Raw genomic sequence first — 19212 nt, forward strand, 5'->3', positions numbered from 1 at the left:
TGGTTCAACATCTCTGTAACCCTAGGGGAGAAAGAGTCTCTGAGCTTTTTCAAAAGATTTTCTAGTACTCTGAGTGAGTGAATTCCCAGCTGTTTGGCCAGGCTTTCCACCTCTCTCCACCTCCCAATGCTCACCTGCAGTAAATCTTTTAGTTTTGTAATGCCCCCTTTTGCAAAACTAGAGCACAACGCCCCAGATTGGAAACCATCTGCAGGGAACAAGGAGTTAAAAAATAAAGGCTCCTCTAGCAATGCTCCTGCGGTCAAATAATCCTCCAGTCTCTCCACCTTCACCATTCGCCAGGCATTTAGCATGTTCTTATAGAAATCTGGGAGTTCATTGGTGTCTAGCTGAGATAGATTTATTAAAAACAATTGCCAATCCCAGCCCAGTTCCCTCACTCTGTGCAGGAAAGAGAAGGCGATGTTTCTCCAGCTTAGCTCAGGTAAAAACAACAAACGCTGCACTGCTTGCAACCGGAAAGTAGCCACACGACTGCGTACATCCACTAACCCTTGACCCCCTTCACTAGGGGGCAGGTACAAGACAGCTGACTTTAGCCAATGATGGCCACTCCAAAAAAACTCCAATAGCACTCTTTGTATCTCATTTATCAGCCCTGGGGGAGGATCCAGGCACACCAGCCTGTGCCATAACATGGAGGCCACCAGATTGTTGATCACAAGAACTCTCCCCTTGTATGACAACTGAGGTATCAGCCACCGCCAACGCTGCAGCCTTCCCTTAACCTTTTCTGTTAAATCCTCCCAGTTCTTGGATTCATACTGACGTTCTCCCAAATAGACTCCCAGAACCTTGATCCCAGTCCTCCCCCAGCGCAAAGGCTGAGGGAGCGTCGGGGGGCCGGCTCCACGCCACTCCCCTGACAGGAATGTGCTGCACTTGCCCCAGTTCACCTTGGCCGATGAGGCTTTCTGAAAAATGTCCAAACTGTTTCTCAGTGCTGACACATCAGCATGACTGGTGATGAAGACATTAACATCATCAGCATAGGCAGACAGTTTGACTGGAGGAGCATTACGTGGAAAAGGTATACTCAGACCAACTAGCTTACTCCTAAGATGACAAAGCAGAGGTTCAATAGAGAGGGCATATAACATGCCTGATAGGGAACATCCCTGGCGAATCCCTCTGTACACCGGAAACTGACAGCTCAAGCTATTATTAATTTTCAAAACACTAAAAACATTTTTATATAACAGGGAAATAAAAGAAATGAAATTAGGACCAAAACCAAAAGATTGTAAAGTTTTAACAAGATATTTGTGATCCACCCTATCAAATGCTTTTTCTTGATCTAGAGAAATAATCCCCAAATCAAGATTAAAAAGATTACTAGCAGTTAAAACGTCTCGGATTAGAAAGATATTATCAAATATTGTCCTTCCAGGAATGCAATATGACTGGTCTTTATGAACCACAGTGTGAATACATTCCCTTAGTCTATTGGCCAAGGCTTTTGAAAATATTTTATAATCCGAACATAAAAGTGAGACAGGGCGCCAATTCTTTAGTTCTTTTAGATCTCCTTTTTTTGGCAACAGAGTAATCACAGCCCGACGACAGCTCAAAGGCAGCTCTCCTTCTCTAATGCACTCTTGTAAAACCCGAAAAAGGTCTTCCCCAATCACTGGCCAGAGCTTTTTATAAAACTCTGCCTGAAGGCCATCAATCCCAGGGGCTTTTCCTGGTGACACCTGAGTGACTGCCTCCGTCAACTCCTGCATTGTCAAACAGGCTTCTAGGGGGCGCTGTTCTTCTTGAGACAAGCTGGGCAGGTCCTGGTGCAGTAAAGCGATTTGCTCCTCATCACAGGGCTCGGCACTAAACAGCTGGGTGTAGAAATACACAGCTGCTCTATTAATATCTTCTTTACTGTGCACCTCCTTCCCGCAGGGCAGACGCACACAAAACAGCTGCTTACTCTCCACCACCTTCTTCTCTAAATTGAAAAAGAATTTGGTGGGTGCGTCCATGTCCTTTAGCTGCGTGAAACGAGAACGGATGAGGGGCCCCTTCACTCTTTCCTCCAGTAGGCTGCTCAGAGTTTCTCTTTTCTCTCTCAGAGACTGGAAGATGTTTTCATCACTATCGAGAGTAATTTTTGTTTCTATTCTCAATATCTCTTTCTCAAGCTCTTCAACTGTCTGGTTCAAAACCCTGGTTGTATTTAAAGTATATTGCTGACAGAAAATTTTAATTTGTATTTTTCCAATGTCCCACCACTGTCGTATACTACTATATTTCATAATCTGCTGCCTCCAGGAGACCCAAAATGCTTTAAAAAGATCTAAGAACTGTTTGTCTTCCAATAATTTAGTATTAAAATGCCAGTATGACTTTGAGGGAGCAGCAGAAGGCAGGCAAATGGTGAGTAACACACAGTGGTGATCAGACAACATAGTGGGAATGATATTGCTCTTAAAAATCTGATTAAGATTTTGTTTAGTGCAGTACAATCTATCTAGTCGCGCTTTTGATATCTGATTATTGTTATTGATTTTAACCCAAGTGTACTGCTTTACTCTGGGATATAAATTCCTCCAGACATCAACCAGGCTTTGAACTTTTAAAACAGCAGACAGTTCTTTTGAAGACTGGGGATGTGGCTCTTCATGATTCCTATCCATAATAAAATCTTCTGTACAATTAAAATCACCCCCAACTAAAATCATATGTGCAGGATTACAATTAGATAAAACCTGATTTAATTTTTTAAAAAACAAAACTTTTTCCCTGCCCTCATTTGGTGCATATAAATTGATAAAAACAATCTCAGTGCCTTTAAAAACCGTTTCTATTTTTAAAAGGCGCCCTTGGATTTCCTCACTAACTGATAAAATATCTATTTGCAGCCCCGGGGAAAACAGCACAGCTACTCCAGCACTGACATTAGAACCGTGACTAAAGACGCCCCGCCCCTTCCATTCGCTCAGCCACTCACTCTCATTCATACTGTCTGTGTGCGTTTCCTGTAAAAACATCACATTCACTCTCTTCTGTGTGATAAAATGAAATAAATGTGCTCTTTTATTGACACTCCTACAACCATTTACATTAAAAGTAGCTATTTGAATTTGTTCCATAGGAAACAAAGAAAGCAAAAACAAAAACAAACAACTAAACACTATATTAAAATGTCTTATTAAATAATCAATTAATAAGTCTTCGGTTTGTTATCATTCAACAACTTTCTTGCAGAGACTATTACTTTTTTTAAACGATACCGTTTCTTTTGGTCTAGCTCCTCTAACGTAGCTTTTCTCATGGCTATTTTTGCAGAGTAGATAAACAGCTGGATATTAGGAAAGAACTGTGTTAAATCAGTTCCTCTTTTCCCTTTGGTTTTATCTAAAAACGCTGATATTGTATCAACTGAATAAATTTTACTCTTACCAGCCGGGTTGGGCAGAGCCTCATCGAGCAGCACCGAAGAGTCAGAGAGCTCTCCTCCATCATCCATCTCTGATATCACCGACTCCTCTTCGGATTCTTCAGCGTCATCCACAGCTACTGTATCCGGCAACAGGTCCTCTGATCTGGAGGCTGTCTCAGCGCTGGACTGAACTACAGCGCCGCTGTTACCCTTCGTGCCTGAACGCGGGGTTATCACAGGTTTACACTGAGATCCAGCTTTACCTTGATCTCCTGTCCCAGAGCTCTGAGCTGCAGCAGCACCGCTGCCCTGAGAGAGCGTCTCAGAGTCCCAGACAGACTGCCCTTCTTCAGCTACCTTTCCTGGGGTGGCCACACGTCTTTTCCTCTTTTTTTCAACAAGTTGAAAATCTGCGTCCTCTGGGGTATTCACTGTTTCAGCTTCGGTTTCTTTATTGTTTTCTTTAACCTCCGCTCCGATCCCCCGCTTCAGTCGAGGCGCCGGCTCGGGTCTCACTGTCTGCGCTGGCGGCTGCGTTTGCTGCTCAGCCCCCGGTGCTGTCTCAGAGACTCCGTCCCCCCCACTTGCTGGCTCTCTTGCCTTATTATTCTCAGTATCATTATTTTTTTGAGGGCAAGCCCTTCTAAGGTGTCCTTGTCCTCCACAATGAAAACATTTCATTGATTCTGTGCTGGCAAATATAACATAATTACTACCATCAATATTGAAAGTCCACGCTACTTCAATAGACGAGTTGGGGTCATTCAATAATACAAAAACTTGTCTCCTAAAAGACATGACATGCTTAACATCTGGGTTTTTACACCCAAGTAAAATAGGTTTAACTGGGGACATTATTTTTCCGTATCTTAGTAGCTCATTAATAATCAACTCATCTTTAATGAAAGGCGGGACATTAGAAAGGATAACTTTAGTGACAGGGGAAGCTAAAGGTAAAACGCTGACAAAACTTTCTTTAATATACAAACCTTCTTCAACAATCCTGTTCACTAACAGTTCACTATTAAGAAAAACAACGATGGCTTTATTCATTCTTGCAGCAGAGTTTATATTTCCATACCCTATTTTTTCCCCGACAGCTAACAAACACTCCTCCACTGTTACTGAACTGTCTGGAATACATTTAAATCCGTGCCTACGGGTCAGCGACCCAAAACCTCCCGATTTGGAACCCATGGCGGCTCCAAACCAGGAGACAAAACCAAATTAAATAATACAAATAAATAAATAAAACTAAACGTGTACAAAATGAATATAACTTCAGTAAAAGTTTTACTCACGCACAGTACACACCACTCACTCTACACAAGCCCCTCCCACGATCCCACAATCCTCAGCGAGAGAGAGAGAGAGAGAGAGAGAGAGAGAGATCTTGGTTCCCGCAGGCAGGCGCATCACACAGGACGAGGCAATCCACACACAGATGGAGGGCGGACGCGAACGCAGGCCCTCTCGCCTCTTGCACTAAAGCATAGCGCCGATACCGCTGTACAAGAGAGCCGGCTCCTTTGCAAGGAGCGTATATCGGTCTTATGTCTTTGTGTGTGATTACATCACCTACCAGCCCTACTGCTGCCTCCCCCCGTGCACGCTACACTCTCCCCTGCCAGCCTCAAGTCCGCCCCGGACTTGCTAACCAGGCTAGTCCGACGAGTGCGTACCGGGGTACCTGCGTCCACTTCCGACACCAATGTAGAGATCCCGGTTCCCGCAGGCAGGCGCATCACACAGGCGGAGGGCGGGCGCGAACCCGGGATCTACCTTTGTCAACTGTGTTTGAAAACAAACATTGGCAGTATTTATAGTCTTTTTGATGCCATGGTAACCACACATATATTTCTCTTTAAATCTAATGTCTTTGTGATGTCATTCACTAGGTAGCTAATGATGTAACAATCTACTGTTCCTTTCTGTTTAAACCTTCAGGAATCATGGTATCTAGTCTATTTATCCATTTATTTTATTTTATTCTTCTATAGTGTACATTATCTAATTACATTTTTTTCTAAAACCACAAACTTCAGCTCATCCATGGTGTGTCTGTTCCTTGTAAAGTGCTGAACTATTGGTTCATTTTCTTTTTTATTTCTTATATTTGATGTGATTCTGTATTCTTTTATATAATGATGTATCTGTCTCTCCTACATATTTTATTTTATTACATTTTATGCAAAATACAATATACCATATACAAGGTTGCTATCCTTACATGACAGATTTTTTAAGACTGAATATTTAGTTTCTTTATTTGCGATTTAACTTTTATCTTTACCAATATATTTGTACACGTTGCATGTGCTTTTACAAGTTTCAGTGTCCCTTAATGTATCTATGATCCCTTTATGTTTACTGTGGACTAAAATGTCAGCTAAATTGGATCCCTTCTAAAAGCTACAATCTGTGCTTTCAGAAATATTTTTTCAATATACATATACGTAAATGCTTCAAACTATTTTTGAAATATTGGGTAATAATTTAGAATATGTAATTATTAATGGTACTCTCTTAAAACTCTCTTCCCTTTTCTTATAATCAAGTAGTTCACTCCTATTGAGTTTGTCAACTTTTCTCAATTCTCTCTCAATAATGTGTTCTTTATATCCACTTTTCTTAAGATTTATTTTTAATTCCTTTCTATTTTTTGTAGTCATTTTCATTAGAAAAGATTATCTTTATGCTTATACCCAGTCCTTTAGGAATTGCTCTTTTCGTACAAATAGGATGTGCAGATGACATATGTAGGTACTGATGCATATCAGTAGGTTTCGAGTAAAGGTCTGTTTTAATAGATCCTTGATCAAGTTTAACCAAGGTGTCTAAGAATTCAATTTCAGATTTTGTCCATCTTAAATCCACCGAAATGTTAGGGTGGATATAATTTGCTAATTTATGAAACTGTGCAAGAGATTCTTCTCCATGTGTCCATATTCCACATATCTTACGTGTTCTAATGGTTTATTTTCTAGTTTACTCAATAACATTTCCTCCCATTTACCCATATACGTGCTTGCAAAAATGCATACCTAATTTTGTGCCATTACTCTGTTTGTAACTTCTATTTCCAAATGTAAAATAACTATTTTCTAAAACTATCTTGATCATATTTAATATTTCTTCCGTAGGTATCATGTTCTTATCTACTCTGTTTTCCAGCAGCAGCAGGGCAGCAGGAGAGCAGCCCTGCACATGAAAAGGGGGCGGGGCAAAGGCCTGCCATAAAATGTGGTGTTTTTGTTTTTGTATTGTTTATTTATTTTAGAACGGGGTACCCCTCCGCCCCCGTGTTTAGTGTATATTATTTTGTAAGTCTTTTGTTTCGTTTTTGTATTTATTTAAAAATATATATGACGGCGTAGCCGTACGTTTTGTTATTGTTTTACAGCGTGGATGGGAAGCCCCAGCCTGACCTATTGTTTTAGTGTATGACATTTTTTTTTGTTTATCTCTTTTATTTCGTTCTGTGAGCAAAGTGTTTTTATTGTTAAAACCTTTTATTCTATTTGTGTTATTTGTTTAAATAAACGGCGCAAGCACCACTGCACCAAATCCCTGCACTGCCTGTTTTTTCCAGCATCTGGCCTGACGTCGCCACATCGGCTACCCTGTCACAAGCCTCTTTTCATGCCAGGGAACACTGAGGTACAGGGATTTTACATTTATGCAAAATAAAATGGTATTCTGTGGAAGTTTAACCTTTGTATTATTAATCCTTTTCAGAAAATGTGTTGTATCTTTAACATAGCTAGGTAAGCTTCCAACGTGTCGCTGCAGCTGCCTTTCAGCTATTTCCGCAATAACATATGTTGGGTTATCTTGTGCTAACAATCATTCGCATCAGGTGTTTTTCTGTGTGCTTTTTTGGGTTGCCTCTAACCAAACCTGTTCTTGGATTTTGCGGAAGCGTGTCATTTTTTATGCTTTCAATACAAACCCATTTTTATATAATCTATCTGACAAATTTCTCACTTTTATTATGCTGTTGTTGTTATTCATTTTTACTTCTTCATATGTATTTATATTTTGCAATTCAGTCCCTACTGCTTTTAGGGAGTCATCTTTGTTCATTACTACCACCCCAGAGCCTCTATCTGCTGCTCTTATAATGATGCTCATTACTACCACCCAGAGCCTCTATCTGCTGCTCTTATAATGATGCTCATTACTACCACCCAGAGCCTCTATCTGCTGCTCTTATAATGATGCTCATTACTACCACCCAGAGCCTCTATCTGCTGCTCTTATAATGATGCTATCATCACTACCACCCCAGAGCCTCTCTGCTGCTCTTATAATGATGCTCTCATTACTACCACCCCAGAGCCTTTATCTGCTGCTCTTATAATGATGCTATCATCCTTTAGTAATTCTTTTAGCAATTCAGCGCATTGCTTTGACTTTATTGTAAGAAGGGTTTGTGAGAGCTCAGGCCAATAGGTTTCTGTTTTCCACCTACCACCACACCAAACTTTTGTGGGGCAATCTTTATCCTAATGTTGTGCATTTCTTTCAACCGGAGTGTATTTGAACCCTGTAGTTGCTCATTCCCTATAATTGCAGTGCTGCAGAATTGCAGGTTATGGATCGACTGAATAATAAGAAAATAACTCAATTATTGTTCTAACAATAAAAATCCCATCATAGGCGCTTTTATTAGGATCTATAAAAAGTGTACTGTATGTGTACGATGGAACGTGCTGCTGAGAGAATAATAATAATAAATTAGCCTCATATTCATAATTACCTAAGTGTGGAGTAGTAGTTAGGGCTTTGGGCTCTTGACCGGAAGGTCGTGGGTTCAATCCCAGGTGGGGGACACTGCTGCTGTACCCTTGAGCAAGGTACTTTACCTAGATTGCTCCAGTAAAAACCCAACTGTATAAATGAGTAATTGTATGTAAAAATAGTGTAAAAAATAATGTAATTGTATGTAAAATTAATGTGATATCTTGTAACAATTACAAGTCGCCCTGGATAAGGGCGTCGGTTAAGAAATAAATAATAATATTCCAAAGCATTTTAATTTAGAATATGCAGCTTTTATTTTAATGTTCTTTTTGAGCTGTCAAAAATAGCTTTGGAATAAATGACATCATACAGATAGTTAACAGTTGTGCAGTATTAATAATGTACAATTATTAATATTGTAACAGACAGCAGCAAATTGTTAGTCGTGTGGTGCTGATCTTGGAAACTATACATTCTCTAACATTCCTATACCCATGGGACAGACTAAATCTACATTTGCATTGCAGTTGCAATTCATAGGCAGAAGGTTAGCTGTTTGCAGATTCAGTTTGCACATCGTCCTACCAGATTGTGGCAAAGTGGCTGCTGAGTAGAACAGGTCCAGAGGTGTAATCTGATCTGAAAAAGGGATCTTTATTTTGTAAAATCCCGGTCTCGTGACCAAACAATAATCCTACGGCAATAAACACCAATGTGTGAAGCTCGGCAGGAAAATGATAATAATGACTTGCAAAAACCAAACAAATAATAACACGTTATCTGCTCCCACAATAATACTAACACAATCACCAGTCCGGGTGCGTGCAGTAGTGCTCGAGGTGGGTGATAACAAACAAACAGCGACTGTGGTGTTGTTGTTCCGGGTAGTGCTGGCCCAAGGCGACAGCTCCAGAGACCTGTTAGCCGTCTAATGAATTCACAAAACAAAAGACAATTACTAACAGTGCTACAAACAAACAAAACACACACGAATACGAATACTTTTTCACAGTTCACAGGGGAATCTCTCCCGGTCCTTTCAGTTCCGTATGCGCTCTGAAACCAAGCGAAGGAAAAGATTTACGTTTCTCCGGCCCCTTTATGCCATTACGCATGACCCCTTGGTAAACGATTGCAGCTGCTTTTACTGTCTACAGCCGCTACATCGTTTCCCTTCAGGGTCAATATGTTCCTGCAACAGTCTTACTTCCAGACCAACCGACTTCCCGTACCAGGAAAAGAACTGTCAGGCCAGCCCGTCCAAAGCCTTTCCATTTCGCTGCTTAGCGCTCTCACAGGTCGGGAGAGAGATTTACAACCAAAACTCATAATTCTGTCACACAGATCTAAAAGATACATCCAGTATCTGCTAACGTGTGAATTCCACTCGGTGCAGCTTGTGATACCATCAGGGGAGTGTTTCACAAGTAAACAAAAACAACAATAAACCGAACCAGTTAACTACAGATCAATAAGCCTGACTATTATATGTAAACTTATGGAAACTATAATAAGATCCAAAATGGAAAATTACCTATATGGTAACAATATCCTGGGAGACAGTCAGCATGGTTTTAGGAAAGGGAGATCTTGTCTAATTAACCTGCTTGATTTTTTTTGAGGATGCAACATCGACAATGGATAATTGCAAAGCATACATGGTTTATTTAGATTTCCAGAAAGCTTTTGACAAAGTCCCGCATAAAAGATTAATCCTCAAACTGAACGCAGTAGGGATTCAAGGACATGCATGCACATGGATTAGGGAGTGGTTAACATGTAGAAAACAGAAAGTACTGATTAGAGGAGAAACCTCAGAATGGAGTGAGGTAACCAGTGGAGTACCAAAGGGATCAGTATTAGGTCCTCTGCTATTCCTAATCTAGATTCTGGTATAGTAAGCAACTCGTTAAATTTGCAGACGACACAAAAATAGGAGGAGTGGCAAACACTGTTGCAGCAGCAAAGGTCATTCAAAATGATCTAGACAGCATTCAGAACTGGGCAGACACATGGCAAATGACATTTAATAGAGAAAAGTGTAAAGTATTGCATGCGGGCAATAAAAATGTGCATTATAAATATCATATGGGAGATACTGAAATTGAAGAAGGAATCTATGTAAAAGACCTAGGAGTTTATGTTGACTCAGAAATGTCTTCATCTAGACAATGTGGGGAAGCTATAAAAAAGGCCAACAAGATGCTCGGATATTTTGTGAGAAGTGTTGAATTTAACTCAAGGGAAGTAATGTTAAAACTTTACAATGCATTAGTAAGACCTCACCTAGAATATTGTGTTCAGTTTTGATCACCTTGTTACAAAGAGGATATTGCTGCTTTAGAAAGAGTGCAAAGAAATTATCCCGGGTTTAAAAGGCATGTCATATGCAGACAGGCTAAAATAATTGAATCTATTCAGTCTTGAACAAAGAAAATTACGCGGTGATCTGATTCAAGCATTCAAAATCCTAAAAGGTATAGACAGTGTTGATCCAGGGGACTTTTTGACCTAAAAAAAGAAACAAGGACCAGGGGTCACAAATGGAGATTAGATAAAGGGGCATTCAGAACAGAAAATAGGAGGCACATTTTTACACAGAGAATTGTGAGGGTCTGAAACCAACTCCCCTGACACCCTGGGATCCTTCGAGAAGCTGCTTGATGAGATTCTGGGATCAATAAGCTACTAACAACCAAATGAGCAAGATGGGCTGAATGGCCTCCTCTCGTTTGTAAACTTTCTTATGTTCTTATGTTCTTATATGGAGGCAGTTTGCGGCCGTCTGCTGTCACACAGAGCATTACAGTTATGTGCTGCTTCTCATTTCCAGTCATGATTACTCACACCTGTTCTCCCAATTTGTGAACTGTGGTATTGCTTGGCATGTCGAAAAATACGGGGGTCTGTCAGTATTTCTGATCTGTCCAAGCTGGTACTGTTTGTTATAAATGATGAAATTGCTTCTCTTTGAATTACTCAGGAAGCTAATTATGCTTCTTTGAAAATGGCTGCCTGTATGTCATGGATGATTCGAGATTGGGCAGAAATGTTTGGGTTCGGCTTTTCTCAGCAGTAAGTCATGTCGCTGCTTGTGTACTCGGGTAGTTAAGTCTTTTGTTGGCGATTTTAATACACGCATTACTACACTGTACTCAATTTTAAGACTATTTTTGAGAAGCAAAAAATGGTGCGTCTTAAATTTGAAGGAATACAATAAAAGATCAGACAAAACACACAGATTTCATTATGCAGACACATTGCATTGACTCTCACTCATGGCTGGTTTCACAGACCCCATGAGCACTAGTCTTGGACTAACTCATGTTATTTTAGGTAATGTAGTCCAAGACTGGTGCTAATCAGGGTCTGTGAAACCATCTGTAAGTGTACAGTACAGCGTATTTGCACACACAAACACACAAATGAAGACAAAATACATCTCAGATTTTTTTTAAGAAAAAGGGAAGTGTTTTTTTTCATTATATTTTCATTTAATTTATATTTTCTTGACAGTGATTTAAAGTGCAGTTTTCTCTTTTGTTTAATAACACACATGGAAGTGACAACTTGCTAAATCTAAAGTGCTGCAGAAACACAAAGGCATGTTCAGAGCTTTCATTGACATACAGGGTCCCATTCGCAAAGGTTTAAGTATGAAATATAGTTTGATTTGCATTAAACTAGTGGCAAAAAAGCCTATAACAGTTTTTTTTTTTTAATATCACATTTTATTTTATTCTTATAAAATGTTTTCTTTGTGAACAGGGCACATATCTGCAGCAATGCACTTTCCTTATGTCAGGTATGTATTGCTATAGTGTTTTACACTGATGTACTCCAGTGCGTCACCTAAAACGGGTTTTCCTAAGTGGCTCACTGGTGTGTAGATTAACCCAGAATAATTTGCACAATACAACAGTCGGTCAGGTTAATACAAATACTTTATTACACAGCAAAATCACCATGCAAGTCAAATACAAAGGCATTGTATGAGACAACAGAGTGGGCAGTCTGCATTCCTTACCCTGGTCTAGCAAAAATCCATAAACAAACCTTTTTATACCAAACCTGTGGTTACATCATTCTTCAACAATTCTTTCGGTTGTAACTTTTCTCCATTACAGTTTAAAGAATGCAGTGTTCACGATGAAGTTATTTTGTTCAGTTGGATAGGGCTCTTAAATTTAGTTTGAAGATACACATTGGAAAGTGCGGAGTGACATTACCTACAAAGCATTGCTAATGTACTGGTATATACAGAATGTATGCATGTGTATGTTATTTGAAGTAAGTATTTGGTTATATTTCTAATATTCAGATATAATTCATTACAGGCTAAAGTATGCAGCGTTCACGGTGAAGTTATTTTGTTCAATTGGAAAGCAAAGTGTTGTACACGTGGTATAAAGCTTAGCACTTTTTTCATTTTTGCCATTACACTGAAGCACTCTAGATTACTGAAGTGTTGGCCAACTCCCCCAGGTCTCTTGTGAATACATGACATGACTGCATTCACAATCACACTCCACTCAGACAGTGCTTGGGAAAATGCAGCATTTGAAAAAGGTTGCTATAATAAAAGGTATCAACACAGCAATTGTTTTAGAAACAGTTAAAACTATTTTATAATACAGCAAAAGCAATCGCATAAGTATAATTAAACTCACTGTACCCTAAGTAATTACCTTTCAAGAGAAATTGGTGTAATGTTGTAATATTGTATCTTGAAACGTTCAGTAAAATCAGATTTTAAAATTCAGCAATTTCAGTAAATTAATGCATTACTTCTTTATACTGAAAGTGATATTTGTTTTGTATTTTGTGTTTAATTAATTTAATGTAAAACTTATAATTAGGGCTTCTGTTTTTTGGGTTTTATTAATTGTATTTGTCTGTGCTTGCTTTTAGCTATTTTCGAGTTTTATGTAAATCGTTTTTTTCGGGGCTTTCGTTTTTGATATACTGTATGAAATTAGTGTTTTCGTTTACTTTCCAAAATGCTTGAGCATTTTTTTTCTGTCAAAATATGTATAGTAGTAACTCGACAGTACTTGCACACTTAAGTTGTACCTTCTTTCCATTGCTGTCTTTCACAACGAAATCCCTATGGTCACGGGCACATTCTTCTGGGGGTTTTGTGTGTAGGCATTTTTGTACATTTCGCCACAATTCTGTTTATATCCTCTGTATCTTAACTGTAATACAGCTTGAAATCCCGCTAACAAGCCTCCATTCTGATTGTAATCTCGTTTTAAATCTCGCAAGCGGAGTCTCCAATAGAAATGCAGGAATGTGCTGTCACTCAGTAGTTGGGGTGGGTTTAAAGTATTGAGTACGAATCAATGATAGATGCAAATCAGGAAGGCGGAACACTGCCAAGCAGCACTGGGAAATGTATTTATTATTATTTTTGTAGTAGGTTTTATTTTTTAATGGGAAAAGGGTAAAGTCAACGTGAATTGATTAACCATTTCCACAGTTTTTCCGGTGTTTATTGGCTATCCACCGATTTAATTTTTTTTGGTATCGGGGGTGTTTTATCTGGTTTTATCAGTTAAAACCGAAAATCAGAAGCCCTACTTATAAGAAACCAAGTAACCAAAATGTAATAACGACACAAACGCTTGAGTCTGTTTTAAATCTGATTTAAGTGTTTGAAGTTCTGAATTGTATTCAATTTAATAAAGACCGAATCTAAAGCTACTAGATTATTTTGCATGATGCTAACAGGGTCATATTTGCCTCTGAATCTATTTCATGTTGTGTTTTGATCAGATACTTGAATTCTTGTACCAGCACTACTCTAAACACGTGCAAGGTTGTCGTCGTTGTTTGCTTTGTTAATCAGATGCATAACTGCGGATTCACAGATTCTTCTGCTGTAGGCAGTGCAGGCTGACTTGTCCCAGTTCAAGGAACTCGACTGGGGTCCCATACCTGCACACTGCGTGACGTCGATAGTAGAGGGAATACCCTGCCGCCAATATCTGGAACACATGAGAAAGCAAGATAACACTTTTAGTTAAATGTCACATGTTATAGAACATGCATATGTTTTATTTTAATATATATACAGTGCCTATAGAAAGTCTACACACCCTTTCAAAATTGCCACCTTTTGTTGCCTTATAGCCTGGAATTAAAATGCATTAAAATAGTTTTTCATTTCATTTTTTCATTTATCTACACATCCTACCGCACAACTTCCAAGTGAAAAAAATATTCAAGAAATTTGTAGAAAATTAATTAAAAATAAAAACTGAAATAGCTTGGATGGATAAGTGCCCACCCCCCTTGTAATAGCAATTCTAAATTAGCTCAAGTGTAAACAATCACCTTCAAAATCACACACCAAGTTAAGTGGCCTCCACCTGTGTTAAATTGTAGTGATTCACATGATTTCAGGATAAATTCAGCAGTTCCTGTAGGTTCCCTCTGCTGGGTAGTGCATTTCAAAGCAAAGACACAATCATGAGCACCAAGGTGTTTTCAAAAGAACTCCGGGATAAAGTTGTTGAAAGGCACAGATCAGAGGATGGATATAAAAAAATATCAAAGGTCTTGAATATCCCTTGGAGCACGGCCAAGACGATTTTTAAGGAGTGGAAGGTGTATGGCACCACCAAAACCCTGCCTAGATCAGGCCGTCCCTCCAAACTGGATGACCAAGCAAGAAGGAGACTGATCAGAGAGGCTACCAAGAGGCCAATGGCAACTTTGCAAGAGCTACAGGCTTTTATGACCAAGACTGGTCAAAGTGTGCATGTGACAACAATATCCCAAGCACTCCACAAATCTGGCCTGTATGGTAGGGTGGCAAGAAGGAAGCCATTACTCAAGAAAGCCCACCCTGAATCCTGTTTGAAGTATGCAAAAAAAAACACTCAGGAGATTCTGTAGCCATGTGGCAAAATGTTTTGTGGTCTGACGAAACTAAAATTGAACTTTATGGCCTAAATGCAAAACGTTATGTTTGGCGCAAACCCAACACAGCGCATCACCCAAAGAACACCATCCCTACTGTGAAGCATGGTGGTGGCAGCATCATGTTATAGGGATGTTTCTCATCTGCAGGGACTGGGGCACTTGTCAAGATAGAAGGGAAAATGAATGGAGCAAAGTACAGAGAAGTCATTGAGGAAAACCTGCTGCTCTCTGCAAGAAAGCTGAAACTGGGACAGAAGTTAACCTTTCAGCATGACAACGACCCAAAGCACACAGCCAAAGCTACACTGGAGTGGCTAAGGAACAAAAAGGTAAATGTCCTTGAGTGGCCCAGTCAGAGCCCGGACCTAAATCCAATCAAAAATGTGTGGCATGACTTGAAGATTGCTGTCCATCAATGCTCCCCAAGGAACTTGACAGAGCTTGAACAGTTTTGTAAAGAAGAATGGTCAAATATTGCCAAATCTAGGTGTGCAAAGTTGGTAGAGACCTATCCCAACAGACTCACAGCTGTAATTGCTGCCAAAGGTGCTTCCACCAAGTATTAACTCAGAGGGGTGGAGACTTATCCAATTATGATCTTTCATTTTTGTATTTTTAATATATAATTTTTATCTCAATAAAAGCTTTTTTCCCCTTAACAGTGTGGCGTATGGTGCGTAGACAAGTGGAAAACAATCCTCATTTAAATGCATGAAACTCTGAGGCACTGACACAACAAAATGTGAAAAAAGTTCAAGGGGGTGTAGACTTTCTATAGGCACTGTGTATATGTGTATATATATTATATATATATATATATATATATATATATATATATATATATATACACACACATACATACATACATACACTGAGTGTACAAAACATTAGGAACACCTGCTCTTTCCATGAAATAGACTGACGAGGTGAATCCAGGTGAAAGCTGTGATCCCTCATTGATGTAACCTGTTAAATCCACTTCAATCAGTGTAGATGAAGGGGAGACAGGTTAAAGAAGGATTTTTAAAACTTGACACAATTGAGACATGGATTGTGTATGTGTGCCATTCAGAGGGTAAATAGGCAAGGGTATGGTAGTAGGTGCCAGGCACGCCGGTTTCAGTGTGTCAAGAACTGCAATGCTGCTGGGTTTTTCATGCTCAACAATTTCCCGTGTGTATCAAGGATGGTCCACCACCCAAAGGACATCCAGCCAACAGCAGGCCAGTGGTCAAAAACGGCTCATTGATGAAAGAGGCCAAAGGAGGCTGACACGAAATGTGCAGAGCAACAGACGGGCTACAGTCAGTCAACTGACAGTCCAGTTCAACATTGGTGCCGAAAGACCCATAAAAGAATGCAGAACTCATCGTACCTTGACACGAATGGGGTATGGCAGCCGATGACCTAACAGAGTTCCACTTCTTTCAGCAAAACACAAGAAACTGCGGTTGCAGTGGGCTAAGGAACGAAAACACTGGACACTGGAGGATTGGAAAAACATTGCCTGGTCTGATGAATCCCGGTTCCTGCTGTTTCACGCTGATGGGAGGACTAGGGTATGGAGAAAACCACATGAGTACATGCATCCATCATGCCGCGTGTCAACATTGCAGGCTGGTGGTGGTGGTGTGATGGTGTGGGGTTTTCATGGCACACATTGGGCCCCTTGATAAAAGCGGAGCAACGTTTGAATGCCACAGGATATCTGAACATCATTGCCAATCAGGTGCATCCCTTCATGGCAGCAGTGTATCCATCTGCTAATGGATTTTTTCAGCAGGATAATGCCCCATGCCACAAGGCTAGGATTGTCCAGGAATGGTTCCACGAACATGACAGTGAATTCAGCTTACTGCAGTGGCCTGCCCAGTCACCAGATCTCAATCCAATTGAGCATCTGTGGGATGAGATGGAATGAGCTATTCGGATTAGAGATCCACTACCAGCCAACTTGACACAACTGTGGGAAGCATTGGAGTCAACATGGGCCAGCATCCCTTTATATATATATATATATATATATTTCACAGGGTGGAGCCAGGCCACCTGATATAGTGTTTAAGACATGAAATTAGTAACATATAAAACATGTAGAGAGAGGGGCTCCGCCTCTTCAAGGCCCAACATATAGAAGGGGGGTTCCGTCATTGAGGAGACCCGACACACAGGAGGGGGGTTAGCATCTCTGAGGTAACCCGACATACGAAGAGGCTCGCGAACCAGAAAGAAAAACATTGATTAGTAATATTAACATATAAAAGAGGTTCTGACTCTTCAATGGCCCAACATATGCAGTCGGGGGGTTCTGTCACTGAGGACACCCAACAAACAGGAGTGGGGCCACCGTCTTTGAGGAGACCCGACATACGAAGAGGCTCGCGAACTGGAAAGAAAACATGACGTTAGTAAATATTAGAACGTATACAGCGGGATGTTCCGCCTCTTCAAAAGCCCAACATTATAGAAGGGGGGTTCCGCCGCTGAGGAGACCCAACAAACAGTAGAGGGATCACCGTCTTTGAGGTGACCCGACAAACAAGATGGGTTCCACTGCTTGGGGCCCTCACATAAATAGATGCATCAGAACCTTAAAGAGAAAAAGACAAGGTATCATGCATGCTAAAGGAGGGGTTTGGTTGGGGGTCCCCTCTGGCTCACGGAGAACCCTCCTATAAGAGGTAAATGAAGTGTATCTTAACAAAGGGTTGGAGAAAGTGTAACCCCCCAAAGAATGGACCCACAACTCCCTGCTGAAGACACCTATAAGAAAAAGAGGAACTGCCAATGCATATAGAAAAGAAAGAGAGAAAACATTTAACACAAAAGAAAAGAAAACAATTAACGTGACAAAAGGGTTAGTAAACTGTACTGTAGTGACTATGCTGAATGAGAGCAGACCAGATTTTAATGTCTTTCCTAGCTTCTGAAGAAATATTAATGTAAGAGTCCAAGTTTTTTGCTGTTGATGCAAGAGCAAGTAGTCGAGATACAAACGTCCTTACTTGGGGGATAATACAAATTGCGAAGCTGAAGTGACCCTTTACTGATCTGAAAGTTCTGGATAAGAAAACAAATGTGATTGAGTTGGGACTCGGGGAGACTGGCTTCAAATTTTTTTTTTCTGTGTCCAGTATGATTCTGAGAAATTCCAGAGAATGAAGATGACTGATTGTTTTTTTTTTTTTTCTGAGAGCGGGACGCCAACTTCTGAAAATAAACTCTTAAGATTAATGATTGCTTCTGCTGACGGATCTGATGGAGGGGAGATCAAAAGAAAATCATCAAGGAGGTGGAGCAGAAATGGAACATGGTAAGCATTAAGAAGTATCCAGCATAGCGCTTCTAAAACAGTGTCAAATATCTTTGGGCTGCTGCGGGAGTGTGGCAGGTTGGCTGGGCGGTGACGTCAGGTCAGAAGCAGGAAGGAAACAAACTGACACCAATACTGCAGTTTCCAAACAAAAAGACGCGGTGGCACCGTTTTATTTAAATAATACAAAAATAAATAAAAAGTTCAACAGAAAAAACTGTGCTCGCAGAGCAAAATAAATATTTTAAATAAAACAAATCATGAACACAAAATAATAAATACAGGCCAGGCTGGGCAGTCGCTGTCACTGTTCCTGTATATTTTTAAGTTTCGTTTTTCTCTCTCCTCGCTCTCTCCACTCCTCTCATACACCCACCACGAGTGCAGCGAGCTGCAGGCTTTTATGGAGGTGACCATCTCCCGATTAGCAACAAATCAATCACTCAATTATCTTGGGAGATGGCCACCTTCTGCATGAGGTTTTTAAATTATTCCTGGCAGAGGACAAGCACAATCTCGCCTCTGCCAGAACACGTTTGAAAAATAAACAAAACCACACGGCTACGCCGTCATCTATAAATACAATAATAAATGCAAAAACAATAACAAAACCTGCGGTGTTTTGCCGTCATATTTACACAACTAAATCATAAAACAAACAAACACAAAACAATAATCTGCACAGGGGCGGAGAGGGGGAACCCCGTTCTAAAAATAAATAAATAAATAATACGTACAGGGCCCTGTTACAGAGAGCCAAAAGTTAATTGAGTGGCAAAGTAAAACTTTCCTTCCCAGCATATACCAAACAGGTGGCGAAGAGAAG

The 19212-nt window shown here is 40.1% G+C and overlaps 1 protein-coding gene across 6 annotated transcripts in view; it reads right to left on the reverse strand.

Moving 5' to 3' along the window:
* Positions 1-12069: 12069 nt before the first annotated feature.
* LOC117432348 (C-type lectin domain family 7 member A-like) overlaps positions 12070-19212 on the reverse strand; it is a 79043-nt gene continuing 71900 nt past the window's right edge. For all 6 annotated transcript variants that reach the window (XM_034905044.2, XM_034054128.3, XM_034054130.3 and 3 more), the window contains exon 10: positions 12070-14133. In XM_034905044.2, the coding sequence (XP_034760935.1) occupies positions 13950-14133 (184 nt within the window). In that variant the 3' untranslated portion in view covers positions 12070-13949. The remainder of the gene's footprint in view (positions 14134-19212) is intronic.

Source organism: Acipenser ruthenus, chromosome 27, assembly GCF_902713425.1.
Source record: "Acipenser ruthenus chromosome 27, fAciRut3.2 maternal haplotype, whole genome shotgun sequence".
Taxonomy (NCBI): Eukaryota; Metazoa; Chordata; class Actinopteri; order Acipenseriformes; family Acipenseridae; genus Acipenser; species Acipenser ruthenus.